At 39.2% G+C, this 27,368-nt stretch overlaps 1 protein-coding gene across 1 annotated transcript in view; it reads left to right on the top strand.

Annotated features, from left to right (window-relative positions):
• LOC133664494 (ATP-binding cassette sub-family C member 4-like) overlaps window positions 1-27,368 on the top strand; it is a 112,182-nt gene that overhangs the window by 26,189 nt on the left and 58,625 nt on the right. The window contains exon 20 of the mRNA XM_062069161.1: window positions 16,619-16,698. Coding sequence (XP_061925145.1) covers window positions 16,619-16,698 — 80 coding nt within the window. The remainder of the gene's footprint in view (window positions 1-16,618; window positions 16,699-27,368) is intronic.

Raw genomic sequence — 27,368 nt, 5'->3', positions numbered from 1 at the left:
TGTGCCTACAACTGGATATTTAAGACCAAGTCTTTGGATTATAGTTATTTTCAGTATGAATTCTTTCCGATTATTTACAGTTATGCACAGCGCTTAACTGTAGATAGAGACGGATGTCTAATTGTGCACATAACAACATACTGTAGGTACAGCAGCACAATTTAAAGCAAATTAAATTCTGCCTTTACGAAGATGATAATGTTTACTTCCGCTCGAGAAGAAATTATCGAACAATTTCTAATGTAGTTTAAAAAAACTGAAGTGCAAAAACAAGAGGTGTTGTTTTGATCATTTGGATAAAAACTTAGTGGAGAAGTGACACAAGTACAGAGAGATATGTGTGACTTGTTAGAGATTTGACAAGTGTTTACACGTGTAAGTGATCACTACACTGCTTCAGAACAGGCACAGCGTTTGAGCGTCGGGCCTCAGAGGTAAAGGTTACCTTTTCAAGCGTCGCTGCACAGAGGTCTTATTTGTCACCGTATGAATGCGCTGCGCGACAATGCGGTACAGCAGCCGTGACTTCTAACTGATGTCAACTTTTGTATCAGCCTTTCAGTGCTTCTGTTACATTCAGTGACAATGTGTGATTGTGTTATCTTCACTGCTGCTGCTGCGTGCATATTGTACAAGTTCCAGCTTTTGCCGCTTTTAAAACTTGAATAACTTGAAGTCGTAAAATAGGTATTCAGTGTTGAGAACACGGTATTTTCTACAGCATTTATTCTGATTAGATAGTAGCTATGAGAGGACATTGCGCAATTTTTCAAAATGTGCAACGCTGTGTTCATACACCAAACTGTCATATACAGTGAATGTCTTGTGTTAAGGTATATTGTTGTATACAAAAATATTATCATCAATTACATTATGTGCAGAACACTGGTATATGGAATGTGTGTCTTTACAATAGTAACTAGCACACAAAACTAATCTGTCCTGAATGCATAAAACAATCACTAAAAGGTCCATTACTTCAAACTTATTCCATCTGATTTAGCTTGAAACACTAACATTTTGTGTGTTTCTAATAGTTTTTGAAGTCATGAAAGATGTGTCACAATAGTGATATTGTTAGTCAAATTGTATGCATATTTTCCCCAGCTTTTGATGTGTGTTATGTAAACTACAACTAACATTGTTAAGATGGTACTAACGTATATTGAGACAAATATAAGACCGTATTTTTACCCCTCGCAGAAGTCAGAAAAAAGCTGTTTTATATGCAGGGCCTTTAAATTTCTACATTCCAACCAGTAGGTCAATCAATCATCCATCCATTCAATCAATCCCAGTTTATTTGTATAGCCCTTAATCACAAGTGCCTCTAAGGCAGTGGTTCTCAAACTTTTTTTGTCATCCCCCACTTTGGACAAGGGGGAGTTTTCAAGCCCCACCTGCCCCCATCGCCCCAACAGAACGCTAATGCCAAGCTTAACATTTTCATATTTATTGAACATCAAGTAACATCAAGTTGTATACATTCAAACTCAATAACATAAAATAACATTAAGTTCAATAATAAATCAAATAACTGTGCAGCTGTGGTATAACTTGCATCAAGTTCAATAATAAATAAAATAACTTGCACCAAGTTCAATAATAAATAAAACAAAAGTGTTATAACTTGCATCAAGTTCAATAATAAATCAAAAAAAGTGTTATAACTTGCATCAAGTTCAATAATAAATCAAATAAAAGTGTTATAACTTGCATCAAGTTCAATAATAAATCAAATAACTTGCATCAAGTTCAATAATAAATAAAATAAAAGTGCCACTTTGCAATCTTTGCAAAAAAAAAGGAGGAGCTATGCATTTGGCAAGACAGGGAAAGTGAACATGAGTTTTACAGTACTCCAGCATTAGTGACTGCAATGAGCCTGTTTTGCACTGCACAGCTTTTCAAATCGGGGTTGCAGGCTTGACACTGCCACTCTTAGCCTGCTACCCATCCGCGCGAACGTTTGTTCCGCTTAGCCCCGCCCCCATTAGTTACTGTTGCTATGTCTGTCAAACTTTCGCTCCTACCTAGAAATTTAAAGCCTAAAGGAAAAATAAGTAATTTACATTTATTTATAAAGCGGATTTCACAGACAGAATCACACAGTGATTTACAGTGTGTATAGAAAATGAAAGCATAGTAAAAAAAAAAAAATCTAAGAATATAAAAAAACAAAAAAACACATTTTAAGTGAAATTTCCTCCAGTTCCTCACGCCCCACCTGTCATGTCTCTATTCCCCACCAGTGGGGCGCGCCCCACACTTTGAGAAACGCTGCTCTAAGGGCTTCACAAACCACAACAACATGCGATCTGAGCCCACATCCGGGCAAGGAAAAACTCTAAAAGCCCAAGCTGGGAAAAAGAATTACCGTAGGTGGCGAGTCAGAGCTTTTCTTCCTGTCACTCACACAAACTACAGACTGGTAACGATGCCAATTCTTTTTTTAATGTCTTTGATTATTTTTCCACATAAAATGTCTTAAAAAAAACAACAGTTTTAGTCTTTTATTTATTTCAATATATAATAATGTATAAAACAATAACAATAATACCAATAACCGGTATTGATGATAATCATAGTAAAACTCCTGAGGGTTAGTGTTACCGTTTTAATTCAAATTATCAAATATATCAAATAATATCAAAAAACAGTGATAACTGATATACATACGATGTAAAGAAAGAGCTAAGAGCAAAATTACATTTGTAAAATAATATTGTCAGTGTGTGTTAATATTAGACAATAATGTACATGGAGCTTGTTATCTGAATATCATGTTCTTCAATACATCTGTCATGTTCAACATCCTAAAATAAAATATTTTAATCCAAAATAAATTTCTGATGTCTTCACATCTCACTAATTAGCAATGTAACAATTAAACAAAAACAAATTGTGATATGATTTTTTTCCCCCCATATCGCCCACTTCTACATAAATAGTTGATAAAGACATTATTATATTGACAGTTTCCAAATCAAAGCTTGGCCATAACCTGGAATAGACTGTTCACTGCAGAGTCTCTGCCGTACTGACAGTACTTCTTCAGTTTTTACTACATTCTAGAGACCGACCCACTATCGGCCAATACTGATAAAAAAAAAGGAAGATACCATGTATTGGTATCTGTCTTTTTTTTTTTTTTTTTATAGCAGATACAATATGTACACATGATACCAGTATTTAGTTGAAAAAAAACCATGAAGAAATTCAAATTTTGTGTAAATATCTTGACACATAGGAGACTTATTGTATAAGTAAAGAAGAGCAGGCATCAGCTAACACATTTGCATACTTTCTGTTAACATCTAGGAAAGAATTATGTCAGCCATCTTGAAAAGTGTCTCAAATATAACCTATGTGAAGGAGCCCAGAATTGGTTGTATTTTAATGTTTGCAATATTTCAGGATTTCTCACGAGGTAAACCTACATTGTATTAAATCCATAAACTGCTATAAACGTATATAAAATTGATGGCAGGTTATTGTGATGTAAAGAAATCCCATATGTTTACCAATTTTCCCAAGAGAATTCCCATATTACAAAATGTTGATGCTCTTGTTTATGAAATCCCTTAATGTGTTTTGGTGCTAAATAACCACAACATTTCTACAAGTCCGACATTTAATTAAAAAATACAACTTAAAGGCTTGTCTAACTGTTTACTGATGTATACTTCAGGTATTCATGTTGAGCTAACTTTTACTGCAAATGAATATCCACTCCAAATATCTGTTATCGGCCTCCTTGACTATCGTATTTTCTGAACTATTAAGACACTACCTTTTTCCCAAGCTTTGAACCCTGCAGCTTATACAAAGGTGCGGCTAATCTATGGATTTTTGTTCCGCTAACGGCTAAATAATGGAATGGATAAAGCAAATAAATCAAACAATGTACTGATCCACCTTAAGTAACTTTTTAAAATCAAGTTTTTACAATGCACAAGGAAGAAGAATCCTGATAAACATCATGAATCCTATTAAAAAAGGAGAACATATAATATAATATTATATGTTCAATGACTTCTGTTTTGTCTGATCAACCGTTTTACTGCCGTGTTACAGGCATCATTTGTAAACAATTAATGTATGTAAACAAACCTTTACAGAGTCTTGCTATGTAAATATCTCATTTCACCTGCGACTTATATTCTGGTGTGGCTAACATATGGAGAAATATTGTTTTCTTCAAAAATTTAGTGGGTGCGGATTATAGTCTGTAATGTAGGATAATGATCGTTATTGGTCCTGGAAAAAATATGTACTACATTCATATACTTTTTTTGTCGAAGGCTTGATTCTCTTGTAATTTAGCAACTTCTCCAATGGGAGAGCAACTACATACTTTGTTTACTTGCATATTAAACTGCGTGAGAACCATCCTGAAGGTGTCAGCAGGGATATGTTGTACAACTTTTGTTTTAATATAGATGTTTTAAATAGTTTTTTACTTATTATGGTACATTACTTGTGCAGAACAGGGTGCCACTCTTGTGCATATGTACTGTAAATGTACATGTAAATATATTGTGTTTCTCCAGTTCAGCATAAGGTAGACTTTAAGTACAACCATTCATCCAAATGTGATGCAGTAGGAGCAGCACAGACAGTGGTGGATGTGCTGAGCTGATGTTGAGCCCTGTAATTTAGTGTCATTGAGTGGGTTAATCCCCTCAGAGACTGCAGGCCAAAGCCTCAGCTCATCAGCACAGTCAAGGAGTAGAGTTTCCATCAACACACACACACTCAAATGTCTACCTTAGCATCAGCACAGTGGGCCATCTCAGTGCTGCGGGTCACTCAGCCGCTGTTGACGCAGGGGAACATTAGTTCCTCTGTAGTTCCCAATGTGAGATTCTAATTGTGTCTACAGAGACTTTTTATTTTATTTTATTTTTTTTTAATGTCTGTATTTTCGGGTCCAAGATGCAAGAAGCAAAGTGGGGGAAGTGTTGCAGACAGGAGGATGATGATGATATCGAAGTGTGTAAATTGAATGTGGAGATGGAGCGCCGTGCGCGTGTGTGTGCAGCGTGGCTGATAGAGCTCCCCCTCGCTCTGCACTTCCACTATTTAATTGCATGAAAGGGAAGGCAGGGAGATTGCACAAGCCTGGCGGTGAGAGCGAAGAGAATGGATTTAGAATGTATTAGTATTGGCAGCAAGGTGCCAGCGGTGGGAGGCTGCACTGGCCCCCCCTGGGCCCTTCATGGAAAGTGCAGGTGAACTGTGACACCTTCAACCCCCTCCACTCTCTTTTTAGTAGTGCACTTGCCTGTCAGAAAAGGCCCTTCTAACTGTGCCGGGGCCCCCACATGGAGACGTTTTCCCTTATCGCGATGTTTACAGGGAACGGCGATTTGCCGCACGCCTCGCTGGAGCCGGACCCCACTGTTCCACTTTTTAAGTGTGATTGGACGGCCCGGCTCATGTTATATCTCCACCTGGGTTGGAAAGGCTTGATATTTCCTGAGCCTTGGGAAAAAAAAGTGGCGCAAATCACCACTGGAGTCTTGAAAGCATGAGGAATTGTCAGATCTTAATGCTGAAACACCGATGGCCTTTTTTTGGCACAATAGTTGATATTGTTGACGAGCTCCCGTTGATTGAAGCCATTGTCCCGTGCCGATCTCACCTCACAGGCATTTCCATTTGTGCAACTGCATGACTGTAATGCATCCTCTCTACAGCATAGTGTCTGAAGCTCATCCCCACTGTGTTAACCGAGCCGCTTGTCATGTCAAACAGCTGATAGCTGACTGATGTTCTCTGCTTTACAGCCCCCAAGCATTGCATGATGTAACCGGCAGAAACAGATCCTTTCTCATTGGCATTGTTTGTCCAAGGCTTGCATGAATTTGGGTCATCTATGGCTTAGACGGAAACGTTACATAAAATATATTCGTATATCCCGCGCAAACACGGCCTGACAAGCGGTTTTCCCAGGCTAAAGCGGGGAGATTCGTTGCTAGCGTAGTAGCAGCAGCACCTCCGCCGCCTTATTTGAACCCTCCCCTCGGGATGTCTGTATGCTAAAGGGGCACTCTCACTCAGTGTGAATACGATTAGTCTGCCTCCGAGTGTACAACATGCTTACGCCACTTGACTTTGAATCAGCGTTGATTTGGAGCATTGCTGGGGAATAATGCTTTGGCTGGGGTTTATGCGATGGCTGTTACGGGGGAGCCCGGCCTCGTCCGCATGCATGTTTTTAGGCGAGAGCGGTATTTTGGATAAAGCTGTAAGCCGCTTACAGCCGTGGAGAGAGGTGATTACAGGGCCCACCTCCATAGCAGTGACTGGGAGGCAACTTTTAGGTCAGTGGTACCACGGCTGCAACAGCGGGCCACACACTCCCACTTCTACACCTCCCTAAACAAGCCCAACCGTCTAAAATCATGCATTCATATATTCAGCTGCACAATATTTGCTTGCTTAGCAGGACTTGGCATAGCACAGTAACTTAGAACTGCCAATAATTTTAATGCAGCAACCATGCCCTAACTGATATCACAGGTACATCCTGATAAGTATACAAGCAAATACCCTGTATTAAACTGTTAAATCTTGTTATTACGACGCAACTGCACACTCTCTGTCATTGGACAGTGTCTTCTATGAAAAATAATACGATATATGGCGTATTAATATTATACATAGAGTAATTGCTATTGCACCATTAGAAAACAATCCAAAATATTGCAATACTGTATATCAATATATTGTCCCATCCATAGACTATCGATACCAGAGGTATGTGTTAGATACTGTAGAAGAGGACATTGGACTGGTGTTTTGATACTGTACCGTTAGATAACAATGCAGTATATTGTAATTGTCATGATAGCTTGGACTGTATTACTCGTTTTTATATTATTGTCCAGCGCTCTTATTTTTCTTTCCACTTCCTCTTTGCCTCCACCACTTCTCTAGTTTGAGCGCTGGTTCCTTCAATCAATCAATCAATAAATGAATCAATCAAAGTTTATTTGTATAGCCCTTATTCACAAGTGTCTCAAAGGGCTGCAGAAGCCACGGCGACATCCTCGGCTCAGATCTTTCACCTGTCCCTGATTGACAATCAGGGCACACCTCTGGTTGCCAATCAGGATGCTGGACGCAGCTGCATTATTCTGCTTTGTACCTCAACGTGCGGCCTAATGTTCCCTATGCTTCATGTGCCTGGTTGCTTTTTTTTGTGCAGTTCCCTGCGCCACGACTTTTGTGTTGTCTCGGGATGTAACATGGTATTTATGATAAACCCCCCAAAATTAGTATTACCGTTTTAAATTAAGGGACGGCGTGGCGAAGTTGATAGAGTGGCCGTGCCAGCAATCGGAGAGTTGCTGGTTACCGGGGTTCAATCCCCACCTTCTACCATCCTAGTCACGTCCGTTGTGTCCTTGGGCAAGACACTTCACCCTTGCTCCTGATGGCTGCTGGTTAGCGCCTTGCATGGCAGCTCCCGCCATCAGTGTGTGAATGTGTGTGTGAATGGATGAATGTGGAAATACTGTCAAAGCGCTTTGAGTACCTTGAAGGTAGAAAAGCGCTATTCAAGTATAACCCATTTATCATTTATAAATTTAAATATTGAAAAACGGGGATTGACTGCACATTGATAAACTCACGGACTTACTGCCGCCAGATGTTAGTTTAAATGCTACCATGAAAACAAGAGACCTTAACTAGGGATCGACCGAATATTATAATTATTATCGACCGAGCGGATTATCGGCGCAGATATTTGGCATTTTGCGTATATTGATATCGGCCTTCTTTTATCGGTATTGCTGGGATGTTACTGGCGCCACGTCCGGCTCACGTCCCTCCAAATGAATACGCTTGAAGTGTTGGCGCTAGCAATTTTCAAAATGGGTTCTCCTGGGATATCATAAAAATGGGGTCCCACAGTAAATTTTTGGGGTCCCACTTTTTTTGTAACCGTTTTGAAAACAGATGATAAATGTATGCATGATCCTATTATATCAATAGAGAAGCGTGTGCAGCGATGTGAATACAAGTACAACACGTAATGTACAGATGAGCAAAAGCATTCACATGTTACACCAACAACATTTTTGACAATCAGCATGATCGTAAGAATCCACATTTTGTATCATTGACATCGCTAATAACACGGAAGTGCTGCCGCTGTCTGAGCAAGGAACAGAGCTCCGCCCCAATGCGCACTCTCGCGGCGGGGGATACAAAATATTTCAGGGATACAGAATTTCCCACGACACCAGCAAATATGAACAAAACAAAACACCAGCGTAAAGCGATAATCAATAAAAAAAACAAGCAAACCAAAGTTTTGACCCGGAGAAGGCAGCGTCTGTAAAAAAATTTTAAAAATCAAAAAAATCTGCGTCCTGGGGACGCGCGGACTTCCGGAAATGAGCGTCCTTTTTGATTTCAGTGCGTAAAAAGACACAAAAAGTGCGTTAACGCCAACAGTGGTAGTCAAGCTAGCTCTGTTTTAAATGGGTACAGGGCGCCATTTAGTGTTTTTCGAAGAAAAAAATGCCATTTGCTTGTGTTGTTTTCGTCTGTCCGAATCGTTCAAAACGCGTAAAGGATAAACGTTTCTTCAGAGTTCCTTGGGAGCTAATTAAAAAGGGACGAAGAGTGCAAGATTTTACGAAACAACGACGAGAAAAGCAGCGCACATAGTTTAAGGGAGCAGAGTCGAAGAATAGAGTTGCAGTGATCACTCCGTTAAAGGTTTGTTTGATATACTTTTAACATTTATTATTTCCCATTGAAGAATTATCTTGATTTTAGTTGTATTTTTTAAACACGTGTTTGCTACGAGTGTTTCAAAAAGCACCAACACAGCGAGTCTAAATAAAAGAAAGCAAATTTCAAAAGTTTTTACCAACGGCAGCAATCATAAAAGAAGCTTTCAGCAGATACACAATGTTGACATCTATAGTTATATTGTGATTAAAATGAGGACAAACACTCGTAAAGGGCGCGTGCAACAGCAACAAACATCAGTAGACGCGAAGTTAAATCATGAAATGCAATCTTACCCGAGCAAAAACAATGCATATTTATCCGTGAGAGTCTTGATATCAATTTCCTTAACTCAGCCACACACAAAGAAGTTGTAGACCTCCATGCTTTTCCAAGTTGCTGCACAATAGCCATCTTAGCTTGGTTGACCACCACTGGTTTTCACTCCCGGGAAGAAGTCACATGTTGGAATGCAAGCCAATATTTTATTTTTTTAAACTACAACAGAAATTCATCAGCAGATACAAGATATTGTGGCGGGCACTAGGACCATGCTCACACCCAGCTGGTAGAAGCGTGGTTTCATGTCTACTTGGGCGCACAATTAAGGCACATTTTGTTTTGTATGATTTTTCCTGTTAGCAGTCTTGCAGTAAAAACATTGACGGCACACAAACCACTATCAGAAATGCAGGCAATATGAGAAATGCAGATATAAATTAAATACACAGAGGACTTAGGAAATTAAATGAGCTCAAATATACCTACAAGTGAGGCATAATGATGCAATACGTACTAAAAGCTAGCCTAAATAGCATGTTAGCATCATTTAGCTATTATGCTTGATAAGCCCTCCACACAAGTCAATAACATCAACAAAGTTCACCTTTGTGCATTCACACACAACATAAAAAGATTGGTGGACAAAATGAGACAAAGAATGAGTGGCATTAAACATGTCTTTCTCTGGCATCGTTGAAGAAAGTTAATGATTGATTGATTGATTGAAACTTTTATTAGTAGATTGCACAGTACAGTACATATTCCATACAATTGACCACTAAATGGTGACACCGGAATACGTTTTTCAACTTGTTTAAGTCGGGGTCCATGTTAATCAATTCATGGTAAAGATACATTATACATGTAAACAAGCTACGGTGAGTTCAAGGGCCGCCAAAATTAGTAGGACAAAACGGCGCTCGCCAAATACTGTCATCAGGGAATCATGTTTATTATAAACAGTGGGATTTTTAACAATTAGGGAGGTTTGTGTCCTGTTGTCCCCCTACAGAAACCCTGTTAAAACAAAAATATATTTTTCCCCCCATCTTTTTCCATTTTCATACATTTTTGAAAAAGCTCCAGGGAGCCACTCGGGCAGGTTGCAGACCCCCGGCCTAGACAATATCAATAGCTGGGGTAGGCATACTGTATGAATACCAGAGGTGTGGACTCGAGTCACATGACTTGGACTCGAGTCAGACTCGAGTCATGAATTTGATGACTTTAGACTCGACTTGAGAGACTTGCAACTCGACTTAGACTTTAACATCAATGACTTGTGACTTCACTTGGACTTGAGCCTTTTGACTTGACATGACTTGCTACTTTCCCCAAAACCTAAAGCTTAAAAAGTTATTTGGGAGCGCTCCGTAGCTTTCATTTTGTACGTGTCTGTCTATCAGCGTGTGTGCTGCGTGTCAGCGTGTGTGCTCTCAGTACAACAGCCAATCAAATTAGATCTACATTGTTTTCATCACACAGCATTCAGCCAATCAAATTGCAGGACAACCAATGAACAAGAGTTGTCAAACAACGCGCCAGTGAGAAAGATTTATACCAAAGTTGGTTTCGTTCGGGTATAAAAACTACGACTTGGTCAACAAAAAACGAATTGCCGTATGCAAATTACGCAGTTCGAATATTACAGCCGGAGACGCAACAACTTCCAACTTCGTTCGACATTTGAAGTTGCACAAAGAAGGGTAAGTTTTGAATGTAAGCTAACGTTTATTGGCTAAGTAACATGACTTTTATTTGCTGTGTAGTTAAATCAGTGAGGCTGTAAACTCACTGCTAACGTTATAACCATAGACATCTTATAAGTAGACGCAGCATCGAGGGCTACTGCCTACTGGCGCAGACGAGACGCGGGGCCGCCATCTTGGAGTGGTGATCCGCTCCACTCACTGCAATTCATTTGGCAGGAGCAATGAACTGTCAGTGCATTTAATTCATTTTACCTCACTGAATACCACTCGTTTTCACGCGCTTTTTTGTCATACGTGTAGCTATGATAAAGGACACATGTTTTATTATTCATAGTTTGCTTAAAAGTAATATAATATTCTTATATGCTATAAGTGACCAGACGTCCGAGATCAAAACTGGGAGTATAAGCCCAGAGAAGGGGGAAAAAAACGGTCAGCTATTTTTAAGTTGAAGAAACAATATGATTACGTTATATATACATGCGTATATCCTACATAAACAATGTATGAATACATTGAATATCTATACATCTTATAGACCGTATCTCTGTTGCTGCAGCAGCAGAGAGTTTATTCTGTCTTGACACTTTGTATTGATATTTTGTATTACATTCTTCCCTTAAATGATCATGTTTACAGTGATTGTTATATATGTATTTTGTATGTATTTCGCTTTGGATAAAAGCGTCTGCCAAATACTTGAACATATATAAACACCTGAAAGTCTTTATATCAGCTAAAACCACCAATCTGTTTCACTGGATTCAGAATAAAACCAAATGCTGTCTTACCCAACAATGTTAGTATTTGAATATTGTTACTTGAAGACTTATTCCTGGTTACAATTATACTGTTAAGAAAGTATTGTCTTATATTTTGCCTAAAATGAGAATGCACCATAATCAGTGGCGGCTGGTGAATTTTGTTTTAGGTGGGGCTGAAAGTTTGTAAACCAAACCCCTGTAGGGGCGTCATCCTCCCCCAGAAGATTTATTTGTGATTTTCACATACAAATATTGAAGATCTTTGCTCCTTCTCAACTCTGTGGTAATGTTATTTTCATAAAATACAACCAATAGTACCAATAGTACATTAATGTTAAATCTTACTTGTGAAAAGTAATCCCCCGATTCCTATTTTCAACAGTCCGCTCATTTGAGCAGGAAAACGCTGAACACCATTTTTGTTTTCTACCTGTCAACTGTCAGTTTAGGCTGCTCGCCGGCTCCTCATCACCACTTCAAGATGCAAATTGCTCGCGTCACAGCAACCAATACTGCGTCTACTTATAAGATATCTATGGTTATAACGTCATTGCAAACACGGCAATATGTTGCGTCCACTGCAGTTTGCTACCTTATTCATACTTTTTATCAAGTGATTTTTTTTAAGCAGGGTTGCATGAGGTACCTATACTTAACGTTACGTTAGTCAATGTATCACACACAGTAACATAACGTTAGACGGCGGTCAGCAGCACTGCGTATTTTAGCCACCTACAAAAAGACAAACAGTCAAATAAAGGTCAGTTAAAATGTATACTATATTAAGAATATGTGTACATATTGCATAGGGCCCTGACATCTAAAAAGTACAACTCTGTTCATTGTTATGTTCATGTATTTGTTATGTTTTTCATGTGTACGCACACATAAACACACATACAGTATGAGATGAGATCAATGAGATAAGGTAAGAACAGAATAGAAACTGCTGTGGAACTAGTTACATTGCAATATGCCATGGAAATACAATGTTAACACTTTTGTACAAATAAGTACAGCTGCACTTGTTTTTGCAAATGTGTTTATTCTGTAAAGGAATGAGTTAAATGTTTAAAATTGTTTAAACTATTAAAATGACTGGTTAATAGTGCTATTATGAATTGCAATGTCAGTACTATTTTTTTTCTTGCTATTTCAAATGCACTTGTTTTAATAAATAAATACAGCGTTTTAAAAGCATACACAATCTGTGTAAAAATATTAATCTGTGGTTAAAAGGACTTGAAAGGACTCAAAACTCAAAATGCAGGACTTGTGACTTGACTTGAGACTTTCCAGTCTTGACTTTGGACTTGACTCGGGACTTGCCTGTCTTGACTCGGGACTTGACTCGAGACTTGAGGGCAAAGACTTGAGACTTACTTGTGACTTGCAAAGCAATGACTTTGTCCCCCACCTCTGATGAATACTGTACTGTGATATAACAATGTTGCAGTATTTCTATTTTGTGCTAACCTCAGTGACAATATGAGTTTGGCGTATTGATACTGTACTGTGATAGAAGAAGAATATTTTGTCCCACTCTTAAATCTTCTGTGAGATAAAACCGGGATGACAAATGGCTGCATTGTCCCTGCACCAATTGCTTAGCGATGACAGATGGCAGCAGTGGCGTTGGTGGAACTGTTCTGCTACATTTTCTCCCACAAAACCTCCATCACGGTCAGATAAAGGTAGTGTGAAGTGGGGATGGTCTATCAGTGACCCTGTAGTAAACAGTGCGTGAAAGCAACTGGAGTATGACCTCGTGTGCCATGTGCCATCATAAAAGGAGCCGCAATGAATGCAACCTCTGCCTTTGAAATAATGAACACCTGAGCAGATTGGAAGCAGCTCAATTAACGTCGGCGGCAGTCACAAGGACAAGGCAGGCATGCAGCTCGTGCCCTGTCCCTCCCGCCCTCCTTTTGTCCACAAACAAAAGCATCCTGCACATATTCATCCGAGCGATTACAAAACAAATAATGAGTCATTGTTTCAAAGTTAGATAATCATTGGTTTTCCTATCTGATGGCAATGTAAGTACAGTGTTAATAATGGGTAAACCATTAGTCTTTATAATATTACCACACTGTTTTACTATTGCACTATACACTCAATGAACATTGTTGCACCACACGGTCTAATGAGATTTGGTTAGTTTTATTCTATAGTATTTGCAAATAACCATATTTGTATTATCAAGACTTCCAACATTTCTGTGTTGCCCATTTTAAGCCAGTTAAGCCAATGAGTAAACAAAAGGAATTATAATGGAAGTTATGTATTCCAATAAAAATACAAAGTTATGATGGCATATGAATATGATAAATGGGTAACACTTTAGTATGGGGAATATATTCACCATTAATTAGTTGCTTATTAAAGTAACAAAGACTTAATTTAGAGTTATTTGCACACTAGGGGAACATATAAGGGTTAGGATTAGTTTGTTTTTTTTGATTGATTGAAAAGTTTATTGACATCTTAAAGAATTGAATCCATGATATCTAGGGGTGTAACGGTATGTGTATTTGTATTGAACCGTTTCGGTACGGGGGTGTCGGTTCGGTTCGGAGGTGTACTATAATACTAAAATAACTATAATCCACATGGACATATTAAGTAGCGTAACGCTCGTTGTGTAAACAATGCACACCGAGGCACAACACACGGCATGCTAGCAGCTAACAGGCTACGATAGACTGACCATACGTCCTCTTTTCCCCGGACATTTCCTCTTTTGCGGAGCTGTCTGGGCGGAGTTTCTTAAATGCCTCGAATGTCCGGCATTTTGAGTTAGGGTTGCTTGTAAAGCTTGTACGTTCCGGGTTCAAGAAGGGGTTACAAACAAAACAAATTGTGCACGCAGCAGCATTCGTGAGGGAGGGGCAGAGACAGAGAGAGCGAGAGAGTTATGATAAACGCGCATGCGTCGCCAGGCTCTGCTTTTTATCCATGGATTTATCAGGTTACATTTTTTATTATCTATAGCAGGGGTGTCAAAAGTGTGCCCCGAAGGCCATTTGCAGCCCACAGCTAATGTTTTAAAGGCCCACGGCTCTAAAAATACTATTAAAATAAACAAAAACATAACAAAAGTGAAATAAAAAAGCTTAAAGGTTAAATTTAATTTAGAAAAAGTTGCAATGTTGACTAATAAAACAAAGCTGTTTTTTTTTTCTTACTGTACCAAAAATGAACCGAACCGTGACATCTAGACCGAGGTACGTACTGAATCGAAATTTTTGTGTACCGTTACACCCCTAATGATATCCCTTAAAAAGGCAAATGGATGGCACAAAAAGCCAAAAGGCTTGTTTCCATTGTGGTCCATTAAATATTCATCACATTTGATACATTCAATAATAAAATATATGTAACCTGTAACATGTATATAAAAAATTACATTAAAAAAAATGGATACATTATGTACATATACACAGTATACACGTCAGGTGATTTGAAAAACAATATATACAAAAAATGTGGGGGAGGGGAGTATATATACACTATGTACATGACATTATGTACATGACTATGCACATGTTGATGTACATGTTAGGGTTAGGGTTACTAATAAGCAATAATTCTGAGGTTATTGAGGGAACACTCTTAGTTAATGGCTTACTGGTTGTATAATAAGGCTATGCAGAACAAGGCATTAATAAGTACTTAATAATGACCAATTAAGAGCCAATATGTTACTAATTTGCATGTTAATAAGCAACTAATTAATTGTGAACATGTGTTCCCCACACTAAAGTGTTACCGATAAATGTAATGCCAATTAGCTAAATACATTTTAAACAATTTTCCAGACTAAAATCCTGAGATTAGTTTATTTTTATTTAGAATGTAATAATCCTGTTTGTTGTGATTATAGTTTACAGTTTGCAGTGGCGTTGAACTTCACTGCATCATACTGAAAACTAGAGATGTCCGATAAATGCTTTAAAATATAATATCGGAAATTATCTGTATCGTTTTTTTTTATTATCGGTATCGTTTTTATTTTATTTTTTTATTTTTTTATTTTTTATTAAATAAACATAAAAAACACAAGATACATTTATAATTAGTGCACCAACCCAAAAAACCTCCCTCCCCCATTTACACTCATTCACACAAAAGGGTTTTTTCTTTGTTATTAATATTCTGGTTCCTACATTATATATCAATATATATCAATACAGTCTGCAAGGGATACAGTCCGTAAGCACACATGATTGTGCGTGCTGCTGGTCCACTAATAGTACTAACCTTTAACAGTTAATTTTACTCATTTTATAATAAATGATAAATGGGTTATACTTGTATAGCGCTTTTCTACCTTCAAGGTACTCAAAGCGCTTTGACAGTATTTCCACATTCACCCATTCACACACACATTCACACACTGATGGAGGGAGCTGCCATGCAAGGCGCTACCAGCACCCATCAGGAGCAAGGGTGAAGTGTCTTGCCCAAGGACACAACGGACGTGACTAGGATGGTAGAAGGTGGGGATTGAACCCCAGTAACCAGCAACCATCCGATTGCTGGCACAGCCACTCGACCAACTTCGCCACATTTTCATTAATTACTAGTTTCTATGTAACTGTTTTTATATTGTTTTACTTTCTTTTTTATTCAAGAAAATGTTTTTAATTTATTTATCTTATTTTATAAATTTTTATAAAAAGGACCTTATCTTCACCGTACCTGGTTGTCCAAATTAGGCATAATAATGTGTTAATTCCACGACTGTATATATCGGTATTGGTTGATATCGGTATATGTAATTAAGAGTTGGACAATATCGGAATATCGGATATCGGCAAAAAGCCATTATCGGACATCCCTACTGAAAACTACTGAAAGTGAAATTATTATTATTAAAATTGTAATTATTATTTTATACAATATTATTGACAACAATAACTATGAAGCTCTTGTGAATTTAAGATTGCTTCATCGGAGCATTATAATATTCTAAGAGCTTTCGTGTTGTATCCTGTTATAGGTGTAATTATACAAATGATATATCTGCATAACAGCTAAATTATGTCAGTGATGAAAATTATTTCATTTCTAAATGTTCTCTTCTATTCTGTGGTTGAACAGGAAGAATCCTCAACAGGTTCTCCAAAGACATGGGCTACCTGGATTCTGTGCTGCCATGGACGTTTGTGGACTTCACCCAGGTGAGTCTTCACCTCGGCAGGTTTGGGTTGCTGGCGCTGCAGCATGGGGAGGCCATTTCATGCCTGGCTAAACCTGCTTTGTGGTGCAGCTCCCCTAATCTGGAAACAATTACTGTGGGATTACCTGCCAGCGCGGCCCAGCGCCTTCGCAGATTTAATAAAAGTGCCTCATAGGCTAGAGGACTGGGGGGTGTAGAGGAGCGGGGGCGTGGCTCCCCCAGTGTGACACAACAGAGGCGGCCTCGTCACAGGCTGTGTACGCAGTCTAAGCAAGAGAAAGGTACCACAGAGGAAATAATGGACACAGGACGATGGCTCCGATACGGAGGGGAAAAGTGGGGAGGGAATGACAAGGACGAGGTGTGAAGAGAAGGGAAGAAGTAAGAGCAGAAGGCGTGTGATGTATCTGGAGGGGTGGAGCTTCAAACATGGCCACAAGGAATAGACAGTGTAGGTCGTATATGTTCACGTAAACATGATTACTTTTCTTTAATACTGACAAGATGCAAACTATGTTTGAGAGCTCTGGAAACTTCTGTGGAGGCACTATGGAGGTTTGTGTCTTTATTACAAAAAGCATTTTTTTGGACACTGAGTTTGTTTTGCGTTTGAATTTATGCTGACAATTTCATTGAATACAAGTTTGTGTGCAAAATGCGTGTTTAAAAAATTCACTTTATTCAAATACAGTGTTTTAAAATTCAGGCCCCGTTTACACTAAGCCGGATAAGGTTATCTAGGTCAGTCATTTTCAACCAGTGTGCCGCGGCACACTGGTGTGCCGTGAGAGATCGTCAGGTGTGCCGTGAGTAATTATTTAATATCTCCTAATTAACCATTGTCGGGTGTCCGTGCTATAATAAAGTGCGGCAGATAATGTAATACTGATCTATTTCAGTAGGTGGCAGCAGAGGGCGATAAATACCTGTAAAGACAATCGAGTTAGCGCTGCGCATCACGTGACAGTGACAGTTTGGGATCGCAGCAAGAGGAGGCGAGCAAGTGACAGTGATGGAGAAGTTTTTGAGAAGGGAAAATGCAAATGGCGAACAGGGTCCTGGACAAAATTCTGGCCCAGATGAAGGCTCTAGTATGAGTGGTCTACAAAATAAAAAAAGACGGTGAGCTCGAGGCAATAAAGCGAAAGCTATCTTTCATTTGGATTGACTTTCACCGGGGATGCGACAGCACCGACTCCGCAGTGCTTGGTGTGTGGTGAGAAGCTATCCAATAGCGCCATGGTGCCAAGCAAGCTTAAACGCCATCTCCAAACGAAACACCCCGATGGACTATTTTGTACGCTTACGTACAAACAATGAGAAACAGGCAACTTTTCTGAGAAAAACCACAAAGGTAAACAAGAGAGCCCTCAAAGCTTGCTACCTTGTTGTTGAACTCGTAGCTAAATCAAAAAAGTCCCACACTGTGGCAGAAACATTAATACTGCGAGCTTGTAAAGCCATTGTAATAGTAGTGAGTATAAATACATTTAGAAAACTATTATTAACTATATGTATTATATACTGTGTTAGAGTGTCATTTTGGTTGGTGGTGTGCCGCAGGATTTTGTAAATGTAAAAAGTGTGCCGCGGCTTAAAAAATGTTGAAAATCCCTGATCTAGGTAAATCACACCTAACCTTATCCATGTCCACATACAATGCCACCATTTAAGACCCCTGCCCCCTTTCGTCCGCCGGTGCAACACGACCTAGTACACATGTGCGGAAAATGCACACGTCATAGTCACCTCCAGTGTTGCTTTGTGTGCAAGTTCTTAAATGTAACTTATCTGAACAATATCCAGTGTTGTGGTATTTCAATTAACTGGAATCCAGTGTGCTGTGGGGCCCTATTGCAGTGAATCACACCTGAGCCATCATAAATTAATAAAATCTTAATTAGACACGTAAACAATGTGATAAATAACATTTTACATCAATCAATCTAGGGATCCTCACTCTTTTGCCTTCACCTTCATTGTCCATTCCTTTTTGGTGACTTTATATACTCTGGATCTAGACGTTGAGTCCGCGACATACACTACCGTTCAAAAGTTTGGGGTCACCCAAACAATTTTGTGGAATAGCCTTCATTTCTAAGAACAAAAGTAGACTGTCGAGTTTCATAGGAAAGTTCTCTTTTTCTGGCCATTTTGAGCGTTTAATTGACCCCACAAATGTGATGCTCCAGAAACTCAATCTACTCAAAGGAAGGTCAGTTTTGTAGCTTCTGTAACGAGCTAAACTGTTTTCAGATGTGTGAAGATGATTGCACAAGGGTTTTCTAATCATCAATTAGCCTTCTGAGCCAATGAGCAAACACATTGTACCATTAGAACACTGGAGTGATAGTTGCTGGAAATGGGCCTCTATACACCTATGTAGATATTGCACCAAAAACCAGACATTTGCAGCTAGAATTGTCATTTACCACATTAGCAATGTATAGAGTGTATTTCTTTAAAGTTAAGACAAGTTTAAAGTTATCTTCATTAAAAGTACAGTGCTTTTCCTTCAAAAATAAGGACATTTCAATATGACCCCAAATTTTTGAACGGCAGTGTACATGGCGGACAATAACTGATACAGTCTGCTTTACCAGTCCAAATGCATTCAGTGTTTTCCGTAGTTAGTCTTCCCTCGACGGGCAGGTAATACAAAGCACACGCTACCTTTTTTATCACATCCACGGGAGCTCGCATTCTCGTTGTCTCCTTCGACAAATGGACAAAGTTTTTCGCTTAGTAGACCTGGACATTGGAAAGTTCTCTTGCCGTCTGAGAAGTGTTGTATCCCAAATAGCTGCAATCGCTTTCTCTTAAGGTTCTCATGTGTGATTTCCACAAGCGTCTGTACAGACGGAAGGAAAAACACGGGCATGTCTGGATGACTCGCCATCATATTTCCAGTGTTTACCTCCAAGTTACGAAACCGCTTTATTATGAAGGTGGCTGTGACGTGTTCTTTCTGACGTCACTTCCTGTGTGGGCGCAGTCTTTCTGGCGTCACTTCCTCTCCGAACTCACTTTTTAAACGATCAATGAGTCCATAAATTCCGGAGATTTAAGAAATACGTGGCTGACTTACCCGTGTAAAAATTTGTCAGAGGAGGGGGACCTTAAACGCTGGTTTAGTGTGGCTGAAAAGGGGCTTAGGCTAAATAATTATTCGTTTAAGGGGTTAAACGACATGGCCTCAGTGTGTAAAAGTTCAGCGCAGAAAATTTTACCTGAAAACTTGACACCTTCGGCTGCTTCTTAGACAAACTTAGACACACTTTAATGATCCACAAAGGAAATTGTTCCACACAGTAGCTCAGTTACAAAGGATGGAAAGTGTAAGGATGGAAAGGACAATGCAGGTATAAAATAGACTAAAAATGTACCGTAGTAGCAATATAAAATATAACATATATGTAATATTTACATAATATATGTACAGTATATGATATATACTGATATATATATATATATATATATATATATATATATATATATATGCTGATATATATATATATATATATATATATATATATATATATATATATATATATATATATATATATATATATATATATATATTCTGAGACAGGATCGATTGCTTTCATCTTAATTTACCTGAAGTGGGTCTTGAGTTTTGTTTCTTTGTATTGTTATACACTGATTTTTTTCTGGATTGGTGAAAAAAAAAAAAGCAAAACATTCAGTTACATAAATTCGGTGTCAAAAAATCTTTCATATTAAAGAATAAAATAGAATGCCTTTTATTGTCACTATACACAGGCACAATTCGATTAAAAACAACTCCTGTATCAGTGCGACAGTCTACAAAATATGCAAAACATAGGAAGAAAATAAAAATAAAAATAGTGCAAAAGGAGGTATGGTGCACAGTCCAGTCCTGAGAACGATTTATGTTCAATGTGTTATTTACAGGAAATAAATACACAAAGACACAAATAACCTCCAAGAACACAATGCAATACACTTTTGCTCAAACTTCAAGAACTATTTCCCCATAATAAATAATGGCAGAAGCAATAATCTGTTCCGGTCTCAAACAGTCACCATCACAACTTCTCTATAAACTGTACAGGCAATGGGGCCCTTTTTTCCCCCGAGTGTCCCAGAATTCCTAGTGGTGGTGCCACAGCATTCAAGTGTTAAATTAAAACAACACATTCTTGACTTTTTGTTTAAATCAGTTTTTTTCAACCTTTTCTGAGCCAAGGCACATTTTATTTATTGAAAAAATCCGGAGGCACACAACCAGCAGAAATCATTGAAAAATGAAACTCAGCAGCCGATATTGACAATAAAAAGTAGTTTTTGCAAATGTTGGATATGAATTCAAACCATAACCAACCAACTCTTGTCTAAAAGTAGGTGTGCTGTCATGACCTGTCACATCACGTTGTGACTTATTTTGAGGTTTTTGACGTTTTCCTTTGTGTCATGTTTTAGTTCTTGTCTTGCGCTCTTATTTTGGTGGCTTTTCCTGTTTTTTGGTATTTTCCTGTAGCAGTTTCATGTCTTCCTTGAACGCTATTCCCAACACCTGCTTTGTTTTGGCAATCAAGACTATTTAAGTTGTGCAGACGCTATCCTTCTTTGTGGGGACATTGTTGATTGTCATGTCATGTATGGATGTACTTTGTGGACGCCGTCTGCTCCACGCGCTGTAAGTCTTTGCTGTTGTCCAGCACTCTGTTTTTGTTTACTTTGCAGCAAGTTCAGTTGTAGTTTGTTGTGCATAGCCATCCCTAAGCTTTAATGCATTTGTTCCCAACATCTACAAAGCAATTAGCTACCTTTTACCACCTACTGATATGGAATGATAAATGATAAATGGGTTATACTTGTATAGCGCTTTTCTACCTTCAAGGTACTCAAAGCGCTTTGACAGTATTTCCACATTTACCCATTCACACACACATTCACACACTGATGGCGGGAGCTGCCATGCAAGGCGCTAACCAGCAGCCATCAGAGGCCAAGGGTGAAGTGTCTTGCCCAAGGACACAACGGACGTGACTAGGAAGGTAGAAGGTGGGAATTGAACCCCAGTAACCAGCAACACTCCGATTGCTGGCACAGCCACTCTACCAACTTCGCCACGCCGTCCCTAATATGGAAGAGTATTACACGGTTACTCTGCCGAGCTCTAGACAGTACAGACACTCAACAACGGCACATTATTTGGTGATTGTAATTACTGGTTTGCAAAAAATATTTTTAACCCAAGTAGGTGAAATTACATAATATCCCACGGCACACCAGACTGTATTTCACGGCACACTAGTTGAAAAACACTGGTTTAAATAACTAAATGGACCAGAGCATTGAGAGCTTTGAATGCCAGTCTGATTGCTTTATGGAACTTTTGAGTTTATTCTATTTGTTGTCATGTGATTATATGTTTCATAAAATTGTATTAATGTTAAAGAGGTAAATATCTTGTGTATTTGTGTCAATTTCATAGCCAACTGCGCTACCGGTATATGAGTCATATTTATTCAAAGCAGGAGGCAAGAGGTTGTGTTTTGGTCATTGTTTATATCAGTGTCTTACACAGAAATTACATAACCTACACAGTATGTCTAGTAAAAGTTGTACTTTTTTTTTTAACAAGACAGAAATCCTTAGAAGACAATTGGACCATAGAGCTGTTAAGTCCACTTGCATAGGGTAACCTGTTCAGTGGCCTAGTGGTTAGAGTGTCCGCCAAGGGATCGGTAGGTCGTGAGTTCAAACCCCGGCCGGGTCATACCAAAGACTATAAAAATGGGACCTATTACCTCCCTGCTTGGCACTCAGCATCAAGGCTTGGAATTGGGGGTTAAATCACCAAAATGATTCCCGGGCGCAGCCACCGCTGCTGCTTACTGCTCACTTGCCTTCGAGGGGGTCAAATGCAGAGGATAATCTCACCACACCTATTGTTTGTGTGACAATCATTCAATTGACTTTAAAAAGTCAAACTTTTTAAAGTGAGCAAGAGATCCAACAGAGTCAGTAGCTGGCTTGCTGTGTGTGGAGGTTGGCACCCGTTTTGTGATGTACACTACCACCCCCTATAGGATTAGATTGGAACAGCATGGCCATGTATGTTATGCTTCTGACTGGCTGTGGACTGATATGAACAGATGATCCCAGTCTGGGATCTGTGTGCGTATGGACCTTTGTTGGACCACATTTCAAGCTCTGTGCACATCAGACTTAGACTTCCTTTTATTGTCATTCAAATTTGAACTTTATAGTACAGATAAGAACAAAATTACATTGCATTTGCTCGTTGCAGTGCAGGATAAAAGAGCAATAATGTGCAGATATAAATAAAAAGATTACTGTACAGATAAATACATTGCGCTTTGGCATATTCATCCACGTTTATGGACGTATGTTATATTATCTTTATATTCCAGCAAGTTAATACATTTTTCGAGGGAATTGAGGGGATTATTATGATGCGTTCAAGAGTGTTACGGCCTGAGGGAAGAAGTTGTTACAGAACCTGGAGGTTCTGCTACATTTGGCCTAATGCTCCGCTGGTCTTATGCCTGGTAGCCAAGGGCCACCCTGACGCAAAATCAGGTTAGGTTACCGCCACCGTCTCCCACGAAAGCCTGCGGAGATGCGCCAGCTCATGCACCTCGCCCCACAAAAAAGGGAATGTTCGCCGCACAATTTGAGGTAGAGGAGCAGGCGTGGCTCCTTGGTTAGGGCCAAAGAATGGAACAAAGGCGGGGTGAAAACGAATCCCCCCTACCACAATGCCTGAGTGATGTTTGTGGCAGATACCCATCTCCCTGTAGACAAAAGCCATCTTAAATGCTGAAAGCACAAAAGATTATACGAACAAAAGCTTTTTTTGTCCACTTCATTTTGATAAGGTGAATAATGGCAGGGGTAAAATAATAACTTTAAGAGAAGGGACCCGCGGGTGTCGTTGAAAGCAGTGAGACTGTACAAGGGAGTGAAAACACATGTATACATCTCACCTGACTCACTGCACCACCGAGTGGTAGTGGTCGTTTTTATCAGGAAGTAAATGGGTTATACTTGTATAGTGCTTTTCTACCTTCAAAGCGCTTTGACACTATTTCCACATTCACCCATTCACACACACATTCACCCGCCACGCAAGACCCTAACCACGACCCATCAGGAGCAAGGGTGAAGTGTCTTGCTCAAGGACACAACGGACGTGACTAGGTTGGTAGAAGGTGGGGATCGAACCAGGAACCCTCAGGTTGCTGGCACAGCCACTCTCCCAACCTCGCCACAAGACAAACGTGTCCGTGCAGAAGTTGGTGAAGGTGACAACCAAATATGTGCAGGCCAAAGGTGGCATTTTTTGGACAAAGCTCTTTTGTTTGGGGCTGCTCGGCGCTCTTGTTTGCAGGTGTCTTCCATAGATCATTAATGCTTTTAGGAAGGAAGGTTTTCCCTCTCTTTTTTCCTCCCTTTAAATCAAAGCAGAAAAGCTGCTGATCCTGACTATTGTTGCTCATTCCTGTGAGGACATTTCCCCCATAGTCTTTGTCTAAATGGTTGTCAGGCGGGAATAAAGTGAAACTTCATAAACAAAGCCCTAACTGGTTTATCTCTCTCTATAGGGAGAGTTCGTTTTTTTTCTTCCTGTGAGGGGATTTGCACCGCAGCCTCCCCTTTTATGGTGAAGTAAGCACTTTAGCAGCGCCCCTCCTATACCCACCCAACAAGGGGATTCCCCCAACCTTGTTACACCCACACCGGCCCCTATTTTATTTTTTGAAACAGGTCTTATTTTGCTGTAATTTAGTATATTGAAAAGACGAGTCTTCCTGCCGGTGCTTTTTTGAAGCCAGGCGACAAAGACAGAAATGTCAATTAAAAACACCTCAGGCTTTGTGGACTGTTAGCTTTTGTGCGGACTTGACCTTTAAATCCCAGGTTGCCTCTGTTTTCCCAGAGGGGCCAGGACAATAAGGATGGGTGTGCAGAGAGGGGTCTTTCAGTGCAGGATTGTTGTGTGAGTTTTTGACCAGTCACAATAACTAGGCTCCAGTTAGTATATAAATATAAGAAGATACTTAAATCAATATTGGGCTGGAATCAAGTGTGATTCTATTTGCCCTTATTTGGTTGAATCCATGCTTCTACCATATGGAAAGTTTTCTGTTCCTTCTGCACAAAGCAATGTCCATAAAATCATGCTTGGATGACTTTGGTGTGGAAGAACTTAACAAGAAACACCATTCGTATGAACAGGAACAAATTTAAAGTCCACAGGTCCTCTGACCTTACATGTTCTTTTGGATGAATAGACACAATTTCCCACTGACAGAATCTTTGAAGAAAAGCAAAAACTGTTCTAGCGGACGATTTAACTTCAACGTAGACAGCTGCATTGTGCCCTCCTTACCCTTACAATGAATCATTAAAGTCTTGAACCTGAACATATGAAGTTTAAAGAGGAACTTTTTGGGAATTCTGTCTATCATTCACAATCCTTATGTAACACAAGAACACATATTTTCAGTTTTTTTAATGCATTCTAACTCGGAAATGCGAGCAAAAGTCTGCTTAAAATGAAACCTGTAAAAGTCGTTCTATTCTGTCTATAACGCGCTTGAAAAAAAATCAAAACACTTCCATCAAGGTTTTATGTATACGCTGTAAGTATATATGTAATGTAGTAACAGGCACAATAATAATACCATTTGTGTACTTTACTAATTTTAGGTAAACATGTACATATTAATTTCACAAACAGATCCCAACGTTTGCTTTTTCTTTCAACATCACTGATTAATACTCACTGCAGACTTCATGAAATCCGACAAACACAACAAAACATCACTTACTGTACAATGACTGCTCTCACTGGGATGCCTACTAATAGGATGCTGATACATTCCAGTTTAGAAAAATAATGACTAATAACCCTCGCAAAGAAAAAAGGGCGGTGGAACCAAGTGTCTTTTTGTGTATTTTTACACTAATACTTAGGTCTAAATTGGCTGTCAAAGTTGACCAATTTGTCGGATTATGTCCTCATTTTTCTACTGTACAGGTAAGAGTAATGATTTATGATCTAGACCAGGGGTGTCAAACTCATTTTAGATCGGGGGCCACATGGAGAAAAATCTACTCCCAAGTGGGCCGGACTGGTAAAATCACGGCCCGATAACTTAAAAATAAAGACAACTCCAGATTGTTTTCTTTGTTTAAAAGTAGAACAAGAACATTCTGAAAATGTACAAATCATAATGTTTTTTTTTTTTACACTTACAGTACATGTTGCGGTTAATATTCTATCTTTTTTCTGAATAAATTATGTGATATTGTTCATCAGTCATTGGTGTTAATTTTCAATCTATCAAGATAAAAACAATTACACCAAAATCAAATTACAGTATGTTATTTATGTAGTTTGATAATTTTTCTCGACTGATGTACTATAACATCATGTGGTTTGTTTTGTACATATGTAGCATCGTCTACAAAGATACAAAGAATTGTTTTTTTTGCCATCCAGTGGATACATTTCCAACAGCCGTTTCTTTCATTCCAAAGTTTTAGGTTAATTTTTATAATTAGCAAACTCATCCCGCTGGCCGGATAAAACCTGTTTGTGGGCTGTGATCCAGCCTTCGGGCCGTACATTTCACACCCCTGATCTAGACTAAACTTTCCTGAGCTCCGAGGCGAGGAAGCAGCTCACCAGCTGATGATGTCAATACAGCAGCATAAGTTAGTTAGCTCTGTGATCACGTCGCCGCGAAAAATTGTTTGCCTGTGTTCACGCTTATCACAACAATATCCCTAATACATGGTTAATATTCAAGTCACGAAATGTAAACGGAGTATTGTTGCCAGATTTTGGGTGGTTTTTTAGAGGGCTTTATGGACCTGCCATAGACTTAATTGGAAACTGACTTTTATTTATGTTAATTTACGTGTTACAATGCATTAAAAAGAAAAAAAACATGTGTTCTTGTCTCTAATAAAGATTGGGAACTATAGGAAAAATTCCCCCCCAAAAAGTGAAGTTCCCCTTTAAATACCGCCACCATATGCAATTGAGTCATTTTCAGCTTTGAGTAAGTTAGCGCAAAGACCAGAGCAAAACCATCAAAGGAACTTTACTTCCTGTAGATAATGCCACGACTTTAGTTGAAAGCTTTCATTGAAGGCAAATAAAAGCATACAAATTGTCTCCTAATTCATGCATTAAAGCAATACAGCCTACAGTCATCATTAGAGAGAAAATAGTTGGTGTGTTTGTTCAACCTGCTACAGACACCAACTCAGCAGAGGACACTCACAAAAACACAGAAGAGACATCCATTGTTCAAAAACACTGGCGGGTGGATCTTTTTTCTTCTTGTGTGCGTGTGTGTCTGTATATTGTGGCACATTGTGTGTCAGGCTTCTTCAGCGGCTTTGTGGGATATGAGAAGTGCTGACGTAACCGCGAGGGCTGCGGGATGGGATTTCACCGCCGCTCTTCTCTGGTTCTTTACCACCCCGGTGACAGAAGAAGTCAAGAATGCAGCGCATGGCTTTAGGCGTTGCACAAGTGACTCTGGGAAACAAAGGAGATGGTCCCGTGTGGAAACGTATGCAGTGTGCGGCGACAACAATCCACCATATCGTTACCTGGGTGTCATTTTAGACCCAACG

The sequence above is a fragment of the Entelurus aequoreus genome, linkage group LG14, assembly GCF_033978785.1.
Source record: "Entelurus aequoreus isolate RoL-2023_Sb linkage group LG14, RoL_Eaeq_v1.1, whole genome shotgun sequence".
Classification (NCBI taxonomy): domain Eukaryota; kingdom Metazoa; phylum Chordata; class Actinopteri; order Syngnathiformes; family Syngnathidae; genus Entelurus; species Entelurus aequoreus.
The sequence above is the reverse complement of the archived record's forward strand: the minus strand, read 5'-3'. Positions and strand labels throughout refer to the sequence as shown.